We start from the raw sequence: 16,752 nt of genomic DNA, 5'->3' as shown, positions 1-16,752 counted from the left end.
CTCCAGGAGGCGCCACAAAGAACGAGCATCACCCGGACCGAGACCTCAACCCCCTCCATGAAGAGGGTCAGGACTAAAACGCAGCCATAATGTTGGGTTGCACACAACATAGGCGTACTATGTTTGTAAATGGATGGATGCCTGTTTCAATTTCAGGGTCTATTCTCTGCTGCCATTTCGTCCTTTCGATTGCAGCCAATCGTCGATTCTGGCAAATTTACTCTGACTCAACATTCCGCAGACGTTTCCGATGATCGAAATGCTCTTTCCGACGAGTCCCCGGTACCAAGCCTATTATGCACGATTTGTAAAAAAAAAAAAAAAAAAAAAAAAAAAACGTCTATAGGTGGTCAGCATATTTGCGATGCTCGCCACGCAAATAGTAACCGAGTCTCATGCAATACAACTTTGGAGCACAGGTCCAGCTCTCCAAAGATATGGGCAGCTACTTTCCGATCTCATCCCACTCCTCTGGCTTGCAGATCATAGCTTTGGAGTACAGGTCGATGGCCCGCGGGTATTCGCGTGCGCCACAAGACGTGCGCTTCTGGGTAAGCTGCATGTGAAATGGAACAAAAACGGCATGCAGTATGACCTATTAACATCGGGTTCCTGTGACGGCGATATTAATAATTCCATTTGCGTGCATCTGGTCCGTTTGAACAGACCCGGAACTGTAAGCCTATAGGAGACGGGGAAAAAAAAGTACTGGGACAAGACAAGACATGCCTGGTTCCTGATGTCCATACCGCCCGGGACAACCGTAGATACCCATTATAGCCTATGGGCACACTCTTTTGGTTACAGCGAGCTTGTAGTTCCGCGGTCGTCAAGTTCAAACTTCAAAGCCATCTTAGATACGTTATCCTGCTTTATGGCTGCCATGAAGCCACCATTCGCGAGAAAGTCGGCTGGATTACCTGCGCGAGATGGAGGCCACAATGCCGTAAGTCCTGGCGCACGGCGACACTGTCCGCGGGCAACAGTAAAACACCAATTATGAAGCCTCTATCGGCGCGAAGTTACTCGAGGATGCGCGGAGGGAGCTGGGCTGTGGTCGCCTCCGGACCCGCGCAAGCAGCGCCGTGATCATTGTAGGGGCAATGCAGACATTACGTTGATGGAATGGAACCGAGCAAAAGGGCCGTATAGTAGCCCGCTCTGTCGTTGGCCTCGCTGATAAGGACAGTTCGTCCTTTTCGCCTTTTTGACCTTTGTAATCCTCGTCGCGGTCGGTTACGAGATCAATCGTATCGTGTGGATCTAATGCGTTGCCCGTCTTAGGGGGTTGGTTGGCACATGGAAGCTGCAAGTTCTTTAATAAGCCCCGTATGACCCAGAATAGGGACTTATTTTTTGAATTAGCCGATTCTGTTTCCGCTCCAGCTGTGGAGAATAAACTCTCAATCCTCTGAGGTTCGTATTTGAGAACGCAAAAAAAAAAAAAAAAAAAAAAAAAAAAAAAAAAAAATGTGCACAAGAATTGACTTTTATGGGAAGGACTAATACCGTCCATTACACCAACATGACTATTAACATGCTAGACTTGAAATTCCCTCATTTCAAGAGGTTGGATGGGTGTTTGAGCCGGGACTGAGTTAGCCGAGACTGGATCACCCAGGACAGCAACAGCAATATAAGCGGCCATTGTGGCGAGGATGTGTGTGAACTGCCTTGTGGTCAAGTTATTTTCAGAGTGACAGCCGAGGCTGCACTTGCAGGACAACTAAATTAAGTGGATAAAAGATATGGCAATTATAAGCTATCAACAAACGACCTGAATTGTCGAATGTTTTCGATAAGGGCTCCAAAAAAATATGTGCTACCTTTATAGCTCGTCTCTTTTCCGCAACGCTTGCGTCGCATTGCGGAGTCTGTACAAACCAACGCTGTGCCTCTCGACTTGGACCTCCCAGACGCCACCCGGCTCGAGACGGCCAACCTTCTTCCCGAACAATGCCGGATGGTTCTGAGCCAAGCCCTGCGCGTAGCCCAACGCCGTGGCGTTGTACCGGGTGACGCTGGTGCTATTGGCGCCGATACTGGTAGCATTCCCGGCGATGACCGAGGCGGCCTCGTCATTGCTCATGCGGTTGGCCCACAGATCGTACACATCGTAGGGCGTCGACAGCTGCGGGGCAGGCAGGTAGGTGCCGGCAGTGGCCTGGTCTAGGAAGATATCCCTGGCCGTGGCGCGCATGGTTCGCGAGCTGTTGGCAGCGTTGATCAGAGCAATGACGGTGTCGCCGTTGTTCATTACACGGGTCCAGAGGGCGATCTCGCCCTGTCCGTCGTCGTCGACGTCGTCTGTAATAACCTCTCGCCACTTCCGCACCGCCGCGGTGCCAGTCACGTCCTGGTTCAGCGCGATGACGGCCGGGTTGGACAAGATGGAAAGGTGGGCGGGCGACAGCCCGGGGATGTTAGTCCCCATGAGCAGCGGCGAGGACATCAACGCCCACATGGAAAAGTGAACGACGTATTCCGAGTCTGCATTATTAATATTTTTTTTTATTATTATTTCAGTGTCAGTTTTGCAAAGGTTTCGAGTCGAATGAGCTTGTTCCAAGCTTACCGCTTTGTCCGCCATTTCCGACCTCCAACATGTCCATATCGTTAAAGGCTCCTGGCTGGGTGCGTGACACGATGGGTGCCATCTTGTTGAGGATGTTCATGACCGAGCAGTGGAAGCCGGGCCAGTTACACGGCGTCCCTGTGCATGGGCAACGCGAGTCGGGCCGCTGGAAGCTGTCGTAAATGTCCCCACTCATGCGGTAGCTGTTTGCGATGGTGTAGGCCCAGTCGTAGGGGTCGTCGTTGCCCCAGTTGCACATGGCGTAGACCATCGGGCGACCTGTGTTGTTGAGAGCCTTGGACATGACGTTGTACCGGTTGAAGCTGAGCTGGGGCGTTCCCGACTGGCCTTGGTTGTAGCAGTTGTCATATTTCAGGTAGTCGACCCCCCAGCTCGCAAAGGTGTCGGCGTCCTTTTGCTCAAAACCCAAACTGCCCGGGAAGCGGCCGCAGGTGAAGACGCCGGCCGAGCTGTACATGCCGAATTTGAAGTTCATGGCGTGCAGCCTGTCGGCTATTGCCTTCATACCGCTTGGGAACTTGACGGGGTTGTGCAGGAGGTAGCCCGACTCGTTGCGGCCAATGGACCAGCAGTCGTCGAGGACAACGTAGTTGTAGCCTAGGTCACGCAGACCGTACGTGACCATTGCCTCGGCGGTTTTGAGCAGCAACTCCTCGGAGACATCGCAGTGATACGCGTTCCAGTTGTTCCAGCCCATCTGTGGCACCAGGTTAAGGCCATTGTATGAACTCGCCCCAGGAATGACGACTTCTCCCGAGGCGGTAATGTAGGCTGAGGCGGAGGTAGCGAGGCCTGCCAACAGAAGGCGGACCGCCGAAGCAAGCATGTTGGCAAATCCAAGCCCAAGGCCGCAAAGAGAATGTGAAGGTAGTAGGATGGAAGGGAGACGATAATCTGGTGATCAACAGCCATCGTATATACACATATATATACACAAATATTTATTCATCTTGGTAGCATTGAGAAACATTCCAAGGGATTCTAGTTTGGCAAAGGTTCTGCGGGGTAAGGAAGATTGCAACTGTGTATTATGCTTTAATTACTATATGTGATCGTCGTCGCTAATGCCCTACTTGGTACTGCGTGGTAAAAGTCCCACCGAATGAAACCCTGTGACTTGTTTTTATAATGCATTGTACAGATACCTCCACACGTTTCCCCGCGTCCCTCAATCCCGCGGCGGAGCCGATGCATATTGGGGAAAAGAAATTTTCCACACCGACAAACATCTCCACTCTTCTTTGCAGGGTATTCATACTCGGGTTAACGCTGCCTCCCGTTGATAAAATAAATATCCGGGCGCAAAACTATCCCAGTGTCTTTTTTACGTAAAATCTTATTGTTTGTTACCGAAAGCTATTGTTTACATGCAGCCGGTGCCGGGGCCGATAGATATTTATAAAGCGTATTTATTTACTAATTCTGCCATAAATTTCAAATTCATATTATTTAGTCTTAACACGTTGGAGTATAACGTCAGCGTTGAAGTTGGGAAATCGAAGTAGTAATAAAATGATATCAATCTTGCAATTGCGTATGGTATCGCTATCATTAAAAGGCAGGAGAGATATAGTGAAGAGCGATAATATGAATTATATTGGAATCTAGTAGCAAAAATGGTGCCTTATTTATATTTTACGAAAATATTTTATCTCTGTTTCTCAGTCTTACCTTACGTAGAAGGGTTGCATCATATCCACATGTGGAAGATAAAAACAAAATGCTTGTTCAAGCGATATTATTATCATGGAGCTATATGGCGCTATTTGGGCGCAACAAGAGGGTAACTGTTTGAAAGACACGCCCTTTATAATACTCACAAATAGCTAATTAATCAAAAATAGGATATAACGTTGGGCTCCACATCTCCGACCCCCCTAAAGTCCGGCCCCTAAAAATATCTACTCAGCCACGTCAACCCTTTGTTTTATTTTATAAATATCTAGACGAACTTTTCACTTTAGAACTTGCATTTTGAAGATTCTTGCTCCAAACTTTCCAATGAAACAGTACACTGAAAATCAGCTTCTTGCTGCCATTTCTGACATAAGAAATGGCAAATCAGTTCACAAAACCTCGCAAAAATGGGGTATTCCTCGGAGTACCCTTCACGATCGTTTAAAGGGGGCCCAGTCAATTCAACAAGCGAAAAGATTTTGTCAAAGGCTTTCACAGGAGCAGGAGACCTATTTGGCAGATTGGGTACTTGCGCAGGCCGCGTTAGGCCTTCCGCCAACGCATCAAGAACTACGCTATTTTGCGGAACGAATTCTTCAGGCCGCCGGAGAAAGAAAAAGCCTTGGGAAACATTGGGTTAGCCGTTTTATAGCCCGATATCCAATTTTGAAAACCCAAAGGCCCCGGCGAATAGAAAATGCCCGGGTTAATGGGGCTACAACCGAGGTAATTAAATCTTGGTGGTCCTATTTGAAAAATCCCGTTATCGATACTATAAAACCGGCCAACCGTTGGAATATGGACGAAACAGGTATAATGGAAGGCAAAGGATCTAATGGCCTGGTGTTAGGGCGTAATAAAATCCGGCCATTACAGCGAAAAGAGCCTGGAACGCGGGGTTGGACGAGCATAATCGAATGTGTATCAGCTACGGGGGCTGTTATACCTCCCCTCGTTATATTTAAGGGGAAAAACGTACAGCAACAATGGTTTCCAGCTGATTTAAGTCCTTTCGATACCTGGCAATTTCATGCAACAGAAAACGGGTGGACAAATAATGAAACAGGTATCGAATGGTTAAAAAAGGTGTTTATTCCAAATACCCAACCTTTAACTCCTGAAAAGCGTTTATTAGTTCTCGACGGCCACGGATCACACGTCAGCGACGAGTTTATGCTTGTTTGCCTCCAAAATAATATTCAGCTTTTATATTTACCTCCTCATTCGTCGCACGTTCTTCAACCGTTGGATTTATCGGTTTTTGGGCCGTTAAAGGAAGCTTATCGACGTCACCTGGGATTTGTAAACCAGTTTTGCTGTTCAACGGTTGTTGGGAAACGAAACTTTCTACTTTGCTATCGAAAAGCCAGATCAAAAGCATTTATAGCAAAAACCATTCAATCTGGTTGGCGTACGACGGGGTTATGGCCGGTGAACTTGGCAAAACCACTTTTAAACCCGTTTTTATTAGAAAATAGCAACGCCAACGTCGAAAAAGGTAGAAATAACGGCTTCCAAAGGGATAAAACACCGGAAAGCCCAAACCAAAAAATTAACGACCAATCTTTACTTATTTGGAAAACCCCTAAAACGACCCGAGATATTCGACTTCAACTACAGGAAATTTCCCGGTCCGAAAAAAGTAACGCCACTTCACGGCTTTTGTTTGCAAAAGTCCAAAAAAGCTTCGAAACCAAGGATATCTTATTGGCTGAAGCTCAGCAAAAAATCAGTTTGTTAAAAGCAAAATTGGAGGCGGTACGGCCGGTCAAAAGGAAAAGGGTAATTCCGGATCCCAACGAGCTTTTGGTCAGCAAAAAAAACGTTTATGAAGCACAGGAAAATAATAGGGACTGTTTAGAGGATTTGAACGATGGAGAAGAGGTTAGCGAACCGGGAGAGCCTGACAATGATTGTATTATTGTGCGTTGATAGGTTTACATTTAAATCGGTTTATAAAAGGGGTATTTCGTCGTTACATTTTTCAAGGGGGCCGGACTTTAGGGGGGTCGGAGATGTGGAGCCCAACGTTAAGCAGGGCCAACAGCCTAAAATAATAAAAGTTTTTTTGGGAGGGTATCATGATTAGTATTTCGGAGAGGAAAAGCAAAAGAGAGCAGGTTGTGCTCGTTCATTAAATATCTTCTATTACATTATAGCGTAATTCTTTACTACCCTGTAGAATAAATAGAGATGTTTTTTGTGACAACTAATATAGTATCAATACTACACTGGTGAAAAAAACAAAAACATAAGATGACTCGCAAATTCAACAATGGAAATAATTCGCAAAATGTTATAAATTATAATAAACTTCATCCGTAATTATTCAGCCAAATATTTAGTTACCGTATCTGACAAAGCGCTTTGGGGTCTGGGGAACCCTGAGCAAATAGGAACAAGGATTCAAGTGCCGGGGACTTTAATTTCCTTTGCATTTAGTGATCAACATTACGATTTTCGAGGCACCGAGGCTATTCCTTGCCGAATCGCAGCCAATAACGCCTGAGATAATAAAAGGACACCTGATTCGCATTATGTGGGGAATTTTGATTTCAGCAACTTTCTCGACTTTCTTGATTTTCCCTGGAGCGATAAAGCGTAGGTTCACGTTAAAAAAGATAATTAAGCTTGTAATTAACTGTTCGTGGGGCTCAATGTCTGTTTTAAGGTTTTACCCAACAGTGCCACCACCCTCCAGGTTAAATATTCACCGCTCTGCGACGGAGTCTGCGTAGGTGTTCATAAAGACGTTCGTGAACAATGCCAATAGGTCGGTTATTGGGCGACACATCTTCGCCCGTCTTGCTAGTCCTACGAACATTCCACAATCATTCTGCGACGAGCTTTGTAAACCCGGAGTTGAACTGGAGAAACCGACGTTGCGGCGGGTGAAGCTTAAATTGGGGAACAAAATCTTAAAGAGCAGCCTTACAATTCCATGTTAATAACTTGGAGCTACATCAAAGTAGACGCAAGGAGCCGTGTGCTTTGGTTCAAGTTAAACTTTTGATATATTAGCTTCTGGTTTGGGGCATTAGCATCATATATAAGATTTTTCCTGTTCCAACAGAGTAGAGCTCTTTGTTAGCATTGAGTTCTCACGTGTAGTCTTCCTTCCGCTGGGCGTCGGCCTTTTAAACTAACAAAGTATCAGAGGGGGACGGTTGCGAAGCTGGTACACAACAGTATCATTTCCTAGATATAACCTATAAACTTATAATACGTGATATAATTAGTAAGAGTAAGAGCGCCTTAACTCGTGGCATAGCTGTATTGATCTAAACATATGAAAAAGGGTTTATTCTACTAGCAAGTTTAATGTTTACACAAGTATGCAAAGAGTAAATTGTTGCCCTTGCGGTCAAAAAGCAATATAACACTGTTGAAAATATGGGTTGCTAACAGGGGTTTAGGCATTAGCCTGAGTGCGGCGTGGTGCTAGTTGCGCTATAAAGGCCTGTAATTGCAGGGGTTTAAAACCTGTAGTTGCAAGGTTTAAAGGCACTAAATGCACTAAAATGGTACACTAATTTTGGGATTGATAAATTCGATTTATTAGTGGGGGAAACTTTGCTTTATTTCCCTTACATACTCTCCGATATCGAAATGGGGGTCCGCACCCCTGAAAGCGTTCCGGTGCAGCACACGATTTTCCGAAAAATCATTTTATATACGTTATTGAAAAAACACCTTTATTTTTATACAAACCATTTCTGGGTTCGCACTAATTTGCTAATTTGGTGAAAAATTTAACCCGATATAGGGTAGTTGATTAATAAATGCAGGGTGGGTGTCAAACCCGGTATAGAGTGAACCCCATTCGCTGACATTTTAAATCGCAGCTCCTGCAACACAAAATATAACGGAAAATCCGACAGCCCCAATAACCCCATTTCGGCATTATTTATTATAGCTTATATACATATAAAAGTTGACTCATTATATATTAAATACCGCATATAATTAACACCCCCTCTCTTTTACTCCTACCTACGTAAAATCGGAAAAGAAAAGTATATAAAAATAAAAAATAAAACCTAAAAAAAAGATCCCCCTTATGTCTCAACCCGACTCGAACTCCCAGTATAAACCCCCTGGATAATTAAACCTTTTGTACCGATTTATAACCCCCGAAATAAATAAACTCCCGAATTGGAAACAACCCCCAAAATTATAATAACCCCCGGATTCGAACCCCCGATTTACATAATATAAACCCAAGGAATTAACTATTAAACCAGGTCGCTAATTTGGCTATTCGTTGGTAATAGTGCAAATTAGGCATATTATATAAGGTATTTCGAATGCGTAAATCGCCCAAAATACGAGCTTTTTCAATTCTAATTCAACTTTGGGTGTAAGGTCGGTATAAATTTCTTATCAATTAACCTGTGGAGGGTAAATTCGCGGAATATGGACGGTATTGGGCTAACAAAAGTCCAATATGGTAAATGAAGGAAATTCAGTGGTAATGAGCTAACGAACTAATTAAATGCTCTGAAATTCAATGAGTAAAAACTAAGCTTTACAGGTTTAAGCTTTATAAACTTTAAAAAAAATTGTAGATTCGAAGCGTTAAGGGTTTTGTTAGGCCATTAGCGGGTATTTGTTTGGATTCCAGGTACTTTAGGGTTACTTATCCTTTAATAACTAATTCCCGTACGTAATAAAATGTTAACAACGTATATTTAGTAAGTTAATGGTACGTAAGACTATATAAATTAATTATAAAACCTATATTAGTTTCAAATATTATAATAGGGCCTTTTGTAGGTAATCTAATTTTTATAAATAGGTTTTTAAACCATTGTGCTTTACGCAGGGCTTCCGTTCAAGCATCGGTTTCGGTTTTTAGGGTATTTAAAATTATAATATTAACCTTTTGGCACTTCCACGTTATAGGACCCCCAAATAGGGTACATATGTTAGTTATATGTGTTACTTAGCATGTAATAGGTCCATTTTTAATTATATATAAGCCACAATAGATAGTGCCGAAATGGGGCTATTGGGGCTGTCGGATTTTCCGTTATATTTTATATTGCAGGAGTTGCGATTTAAAATGTCAGCGAATGGAATTTCACCCTATACCGGGTTTAACGCCCACCCTGCATTTACGAATCAATTACCCTATATCGGGTTAAACTTTTTACCAAATTAGCAAATTAGTGCGAACCTAAAAATGGTTTGTATGGAAATAAGGGTGTTTTTTTAACAACGCATACAAATAATTTTTCGGAAAATCGTGTGCGGCACCGGAACCCTTTGCGGGGTACGGACCCGCATTTCGATGTCGGAAAGTATGTAAGGGAGATAAAGCAAAGTCTCCACCACCAATAAATCGACTTTATTAATCCCAAAATTTAGTGAACAATTTAGTGCATTTAAACCCTGTAATTACAGGCTTTTACAACGCAACTAGCACCACGCCGCACCTAGGCTAATGCTTAAACCCCTGTTAGCAACTAATATTGTTAACGATATAAATATCCGTAAATGGATTTTGAATTTTCCCTAGCCCCGGGAAAATCGCTATTATTAAAACCCAATAATTCAACGCCTTTAAAACCCCCTATTAAAAAACTGGGTGGTAATTTGATTTCAAATACTTTATTTCCGTAATAAATAAATAAGAATTTAGTACCCGTTAAATAACGTAATAGGTTTTTAACTGTTGTTAAATGGATTATAATAGCTTTTATTAAGAAACGTAAAAACCATTAAACCGCAAAACCAATATCCGGGCGCGTTAATAATATCAAATACATAAAGGTGCCGATAATACGTTATAATAATTTAACTTCCAACGCATTTACGGGTTTACCCCCGCTATGTCTTAGTATACCCGGTTGTAAAGGAATAAATATACATTGGTAATCAATTAATCCGAGCATTGCTAATGCTTCCTTTATATATTAATTTCAGTAGAGCTAAAAAAGGCGTTTAAGCCTATCCTCTATAATTTGAACTCTTAAAAAAATAGGCTACAGGGCCCCTGTCTTCCAACGCGTATACTTTATTTAAACGGGGTTTTCAATCCTGAATATATTGCAATTTAGGACTTATTAGCTGGTAATTGTCTACAAAGGTAATGATAAAATGTTTGGATTTAACGTTATAAAAAACAGCGGGATTAAAGATTAACGGTTTAAAACCTTTTTTAAAAAATAGGGTTTTTGGTTTGTTTTACTATTTTTTGGACACTGTTTCAAACCGTATAACGCCTTTTCCAATTGGATAACCTGCAGCTTTTTCGGATTATAGCCCATTTTCACTAAAGTTTCAACGGTAATAAGCTTATGAAATTTTACCCATTCGTTAAAACCATTTGAAATTTGCAAATAAATATTTACGTCGGTAAAGTTACTTGGTAAAAACGCACCGATAAAATCGTTTTGTTTTATTTCCCAATTTTATGCGTTAGTTATAGCTAAAAATATACGCCAAGTAGGTGGTATATTAATGCTAATAAAATTTTCGATGTAATTTAGGCCTTCGACCTGTGAAAAAACCCTAATAATAAACCTCATTTCGTATTTTATAGGTTTATTATTTTTATCCTTTTTTAATTTAAACACCGGTCGGGTTAAAACGAGTTTACTGACTGCAGATATTTTAATATTAGGGATAAAACGACAGGCTTTTGCAGTAATAATCTGGTCGAATTTAAACGTTAAAAGCGCTAACCATTTAGCATTTTAAGGTTATTTAGGGCCCATTGGTAACTATTTAATTTACCGTTTCTAATGGGTTTTTTCTTTATTTTTCTGTTGGCTCAAAAACATAAATAATGCACTTAATTTGTATCCATTAAATTTGGGTTTTCGAATTGCGAATATAACTCCACATTCTGTATTTTAAATGCTGAAAACACCGGAATTCCCGTTGTTTTAGGTACTGGATTAGGTACCGCTACCGTTGTAAGCTTTGGGGGGCGAACGGTAGGCTATACAGGCCTGGCGGGCACTATATGTTCAGGGTTTAAATACCCTATAACGGATGGTAACTGCCCTGTAACAGGTGGTAAATACCCTGTAATAGGTGGTAAATACCCTATATTTTCAGGGTTTTTAGGGGATAATTTTCCGCTGGAACGCTGTTGATCTCGTTTTCAGGTACAAAAGTCAAATCCCCCCTTAAATTTATATTTTCCCTTTTTAAAATTTGTAACGTTTCCCCTGGAATAATTAGACTTTCAGCAGTTATAGCCTTTAAAACCTTCACGGTAAAGGTTTTATATATGGCCCGTTTAACGGGTGCGTAATGTGAACATGGCTAGCGCAGGGCTCATTATATTAGCTACCCTGCATTATCTCATAACGGCTAGCACGGGCTAATTTTATTAGTCACCCTGCATCGAATAAATAAATAAATAACAAATAAAACGTATACGCGTTTATACACACAAAGCTTTATATATCACGTCTTTGTTCATAGTTTCAACAACAAAACAAATACGTCATATTTAATCTAGCTTAGTGGTATAATGCACGTACCATAATCTATATCATATATACGTTGAAGTGCGTGGGTTCGAATCCCGTTGTGGTCGCAGATTTTCTGTGCATGCATAAGCACAATGGGCCGTTAGGCTCAATAGGTCGGCAGGTCAGTCACATGAATAAGGCCAAATCATGTGACGTGACCCCGCATTCCGGACATCCGGATCGAAGATCTGCACCTACGGATTCGAACACGTAATTCACAACTTAGCCTTAAATTCATCAGATTCATCACCTTCATAACCTTCATCGATTCAACGATTCAACGAATCGATTGTGCAACAACAACAATATATCATCTCTATTACCCGCTAGCAGACGGTTATCTGCCATTTCAACGTTCCATCAGCCTTATACGTGATCCACTTTTCCCCGCGTTCAAGATTAAGCTTATTCTATCTCGTAACCTCCTCACACGTAAACCGGCGCTGTGAAATTTAATAAATTGGTTAAAAGTTTTACCGTTTTGGTGCGGGGAACCAATTTATTAGATTTTTGGCGTTTTTCCAACAGTATATTAGTTTGGTCTATATTATTGATAGCCCGAAAATGCCCCAAATTGTTCTTATGCGGTAATCCAGGTTGGAGTTCGGAATAAAATTCCTCGCAAAATGTTAAATCCCTATTAATTACCGTTATACGGTCAACTAAATTAATTACGGTAAATAGTAAATAATATTATTAATATAATGGTTAACCCGCCGCTATAATGGTAAACCGAAACCCATCCAAAATAACTTTAACGGACCGTTCCGTCAATCCGTTTTGGCCGTGGTTATATGGATTCGAAATGCTAAAATTAACACCTTTGCTTGTAAACCAATTTTAAAGGTTTATATTAATTTCGTACCCCCCATCGAAATCAAAATTTAGGGGGTTACGCCCGTACGTAGCTTTTAAAGCCTTAAAAAGCCTTAAGAACCATTAAAACCGTAGGTCCGGCTTTATTTCGTAATGGGATCGACCACCGAAAACGTAATTTTCGGTCCATTAATAATAAAAACACGGATTTCTTATTATAAAAGTTAAATTTAAAGGTTATTGTATCACCTGTTAAAAAAGTCGAAAATATCAGGAGGTGTAGGGAGTGTAGCCTTATTTATACGTTTAATAAAAATGGTTTTAACGCAAGCAATATAGGTAATTGTCCTAATTCTGTCGAAATGAAGTAAATTTTTTATAATTTTAACGGTTTTTTTAATAATAATAACCCTATATGCCCCAAACGCCTGTGCTATAACAGGGCTTTTAAAACCTGGATTTCAATATAATCGCCTGAAATTCCACTTCCTTGAGGGGTTAACCAACCGACCGTAGTTCGTTTTAGCGCTAAAGTGGGGTAATTTACAGGGGCTTGCTTTAAATCCGATAATAAAAAAGGTTTTAACAACGGATTTCTTGTATGGGAATCCCCTTTCTTTCGGAAATAGTCCCCTTTATATTAGGTTATATGGAAGGGTCATTTAATGGTTTGCCGGGCTTACGGGGCCTAATCTCACGTGGACTTTTAGGGCTTTTACAGCTAAGTTTTTGCGTTATTACAGGTGAATTTACGGTTATTTCCATATTCTGTTCGGGATTTAATTTTTCCGTTACTGTATTTTTTTCCGGTTCTGAATCGGTGTAAATTCTATAATCCCTGTCAGGGTGTATATTATTCAGTTTTACTTCCAACGGGCCTGCGTAGCCTTTAATATCCCCCTATAAGGCCATACTACAAGCGTTGCTATACTCACTTATTATAAAGGCGTACTTCGAAATTTTTAATATATTTCCAATAAAAATATTGCATCCTTTTACCTCCAGACAAAACGAATGTTTAACGGTATTTAGGCATCCCCACGCCTTGCGATCCTTATCGTGCAAAGTTTCTTTTAATAGCACGCCCCCTATACTATAATGTATAAAACTATTAACAATACTTTTTCCAAACGAGGTGTTAACAGTATGGGTTACTAACAGGGGTTTAGGTATTAGCTTAGGTACGGCGTGGTGCTAGTTGCGCTATACAAACCTGTAATTGCAGGGGTTTAAAACCTGTAATTACACGGTTTAAATGCACTAAATGCACTAAAATGTTCACTAAAGTGGTTCACTAATTTTGGGATTAATAAATTCGATTTATTAATGGGGGAGACTTTGCTTTATCTCCCTTATATAATTTCCGACATCGAAGTCGGGGTCCGCACGCCGAGAAGCGTTCCGGTGCCGCACACGATTTTCCGAAAAATTATTTTGTATGCGTTGTTAGAAAAAACACCCTTATTTCCATACAAACCATCTCTGGGTTCGCACTAATTTGCTGATTTGGTGAAATTTTTCAATTCGATACAGGGTAACTAACTCGTAAGTGCAGGGTTGGTGTGAACCCGGTATAGGGTAAACCCCATTCGTTAACACTTTAAATCGCAACTCCTGCAACACACAAAATATAGCGGAAAATCCGACAACCCCGACAGCCCCATTTCGGCACTATCTATTGTGGCTTATATACAAATAAAGGTGGACCCATTACATGATAGATAACGTATATAATTGACAAATATACGGTTTAAATCCGACACAAATAAAGATTTTCAACGAATATTTCGCAAAAAACTTCAAAAAAGCTATATTGAACCATCGATATTACCAGCAGGATATCCAATCCTTTTCGCACCAAAAAGAACGGGGGATTCTAATTATACGTGGATTATAAACAATTAAACGATATTATTATAAAGAATTGCTACCCGCTCCCACTAATAGGAAAATTCCGAACTATGTTTTACCAAGTATAATGGTTTACGATATTAAACTTTTAAAAAGCATACAATTTAATCCGCATAAGGGAAGGCGAGGAACGGAAAACAGCATTTCGCACTAAACGAAAATATTACGAATATTTGGTAGTACTTTTCGGTTTTACCAACGCCCCCGCAACCTTCGAAACCATAATTAACCACATTTTCAAGGAATATTTAAACTTTTTATTGTTATTTACCTGGACGATATCCTTGTTTTTTGCAAAACGTTGGAAAAATATGAAAAGCACGCTTAAATCATCTGACAAAAGCTATAAAACGTTAAACTTTTAATTAAACCCGAAAAATGCATTTTTTACAGCAAGCAAAATAATTTTATAATATATATTATCGCCCCTGGAAAAATTAGGATGGAGGAATTAAAAACTCGAATAGTAAAGGAATAACCCCAATTATATAACGTAGAAAACGTTCGGGTATTTCTCGGATTTGTAAACTTTTATAAAATATTTATTAAAAGTTACGGAGCGATCGCCATCCTATTAACTAATATAACCAAAAAAGATTTAGATTTCTAATAAATTAAATAAGTATAGTAGGCTTTCGAACAGCTACGAAACGCGATAATACGAAAACCAATTTTCAAAATACCAAATCCAATAGAATTTTTCGAAATCGAAGCCGACGTATCCAATTATATAATCGGAGGATGATTTAACCAACGAAATGAAAAAAACGCCTGCATTTTTGCGCCTTTTTTACACAAAAATTATACAAACCAAAATTTAATTACCAAATCCACGATAAAAAATTTATAACCATTATCCGAATATTTGAAAAATGGAAACCATAATTATTTGGAACTAAATACGAAATATTAATTTACACGGACTATAAGAGCCTAACCCATTTTACCGTCAGTAAAATGCTAAATAAACGACAAATTAAATTGCTAAAATTCCTATTACAGTTCTATTGTAAGTTTATTTATCGAAAGGGAATAAAAAACGGTAAAGCCGACGCTTTTAGCAAAAAACCAAATTATAAAAACATAATACCCGAAAAAATACAAAAGATTTTTAGAATAAACGACAACGGAAACCTTTTACCAATTTACCGAAACTTTGTAACGACTAACGCGGTAACTACACCAAAGGAAATACGGAAATTCCATGAAAATAAAGCTTACGGATACCAAGGAATTTTTAAAATATGGAGACGGCTAAAATAGCATTATAATTTTAAAATATACGACAAGAAATACGAAAAACCATCAAAAATTGCGAACGTTGCGCAAAAAGCGAATCCGTAAAATACAAACTTTAAAAGCTCCTACAGTTTCTACCAGCCCACAATAAAGCCTGGTAAACCATTGTAATAAACTTTATCGTTGAATTACCATTTTCCGAAAAACTATTCAGTAAAATTAAATATAATAGCATATTAATTATAATGGACAAATTTTACCAATCGCCTATTTCCTACCTTATAAAAAAAGTAGCAACGCCGAAAAAATTGCTTACACATTTTTACGAATAATTGTTAATAATTACAGATTCCCAGAACATATCAGTACGAAGAAAAATAAGCTATTTATATTAAAATTTTGGAAATTTCCTATAGAACAGATATAAACTGACCACAAATTATTTACAGTATTCCACCCACAAGCAAACGGATAAATAAAACGAGCTAATCAGATATAGAAACAATACCTAAAATGTTATATAAACTGTAAATAGGATAATTGAGTACAATTACTACCTATAGCACAATTCGCTTATAATATTTTAAAAAATAATAATACCAAAATAACCCCGTTTTATTTTGATTACGGATTTAATCCTACCTTATATGGAAAACCAAAGACCACTACCACGGTCCTACGAGCCGATACGCAAATAAACGGGTTACGAGAATTTTATTAGGAATTATAATAAAAATTAAAATTCGTACAAGCAAAAATAATTAAATACGCCACCCAGCATCGGATAAAGGGACCATTTTTCCAGTAAGGAAATAGCGTTTATTTTATTCGACGTAGTTTTAAAGTAAAGCGACCGAATAGCAAATTTAATGTCAAAAAGCTTAAATTTTTCAAAATCGATAAAACAATTAGCAAAACCAATTACAAATCATTATTACCAAAAATAATAAAAGTCCACCCAACGTTCCACGTATTATTATTCGAACCAGCACTACACGGTACCAATACCTAAAAAGTAATTAA

General features: G+C 39.8%; 2 protein-coding genes across 2 annotated transcripts in view; one reads left to right on the top strand and one right to left on the bottom strand.

Moving 5' to 3' along the window:
- The window catches only part of PpBr36_00002 (uncharacterized protein), a gene marked incomplete at both ends in the record, with an annotated part of 1,629 nt that extends 1,552 nt beyond the window's left edge, over nt 1–77 (top strand). The window contains one exon of the mRNA XM_029887195.1: nt 7–77. Coding sequence (XP_029752164.1) covers nt 7–77 — 71 coding nt within the window. The remainder of the gene's footprint in view (nt 1–6) is intronic.
- Nucleotides 78–1,828: 1,751 nt separating this feature from the next.
- PpBr36_00001 (uncharacterized protein) lies at nt 1,829–3,422 on the bottom strand (the record flags this gene model as incomplete). The annotated part of the gene is made up of 2 exons (XM_029887194.1): nt 1,829–2,490; nt 2,576–3,422. The coding sequence occupies 2 exons, from the start codon at nt 3,420–3,422 to the stop codon at nt 1,829–1,831; spliced, it is 1,509 nt and encodes a 502-aa protein (XP_029752166.1).
- Nucleotides 3,423–16,752: the final 13,330 nt, after the last annotated feature.

The sequence above is a fragment of the Pyricularia pennisetigena genome, chromosome 2, assembly GCF_004337985.1.
Source record: "Pyricularia pennisetigena strain Br36 chromosome 2, whole genome shotgun sequence".
NCBI lineage: Eukaryota > Fungi > Ascomycota > Sordariomycetes > Magnaporthales > Pyriculariaceae > Pyricularia > Pyricularia pennisetigena.
This window is presented reverse-complemented; position numbering and strand designations above follow the sequence as displayed.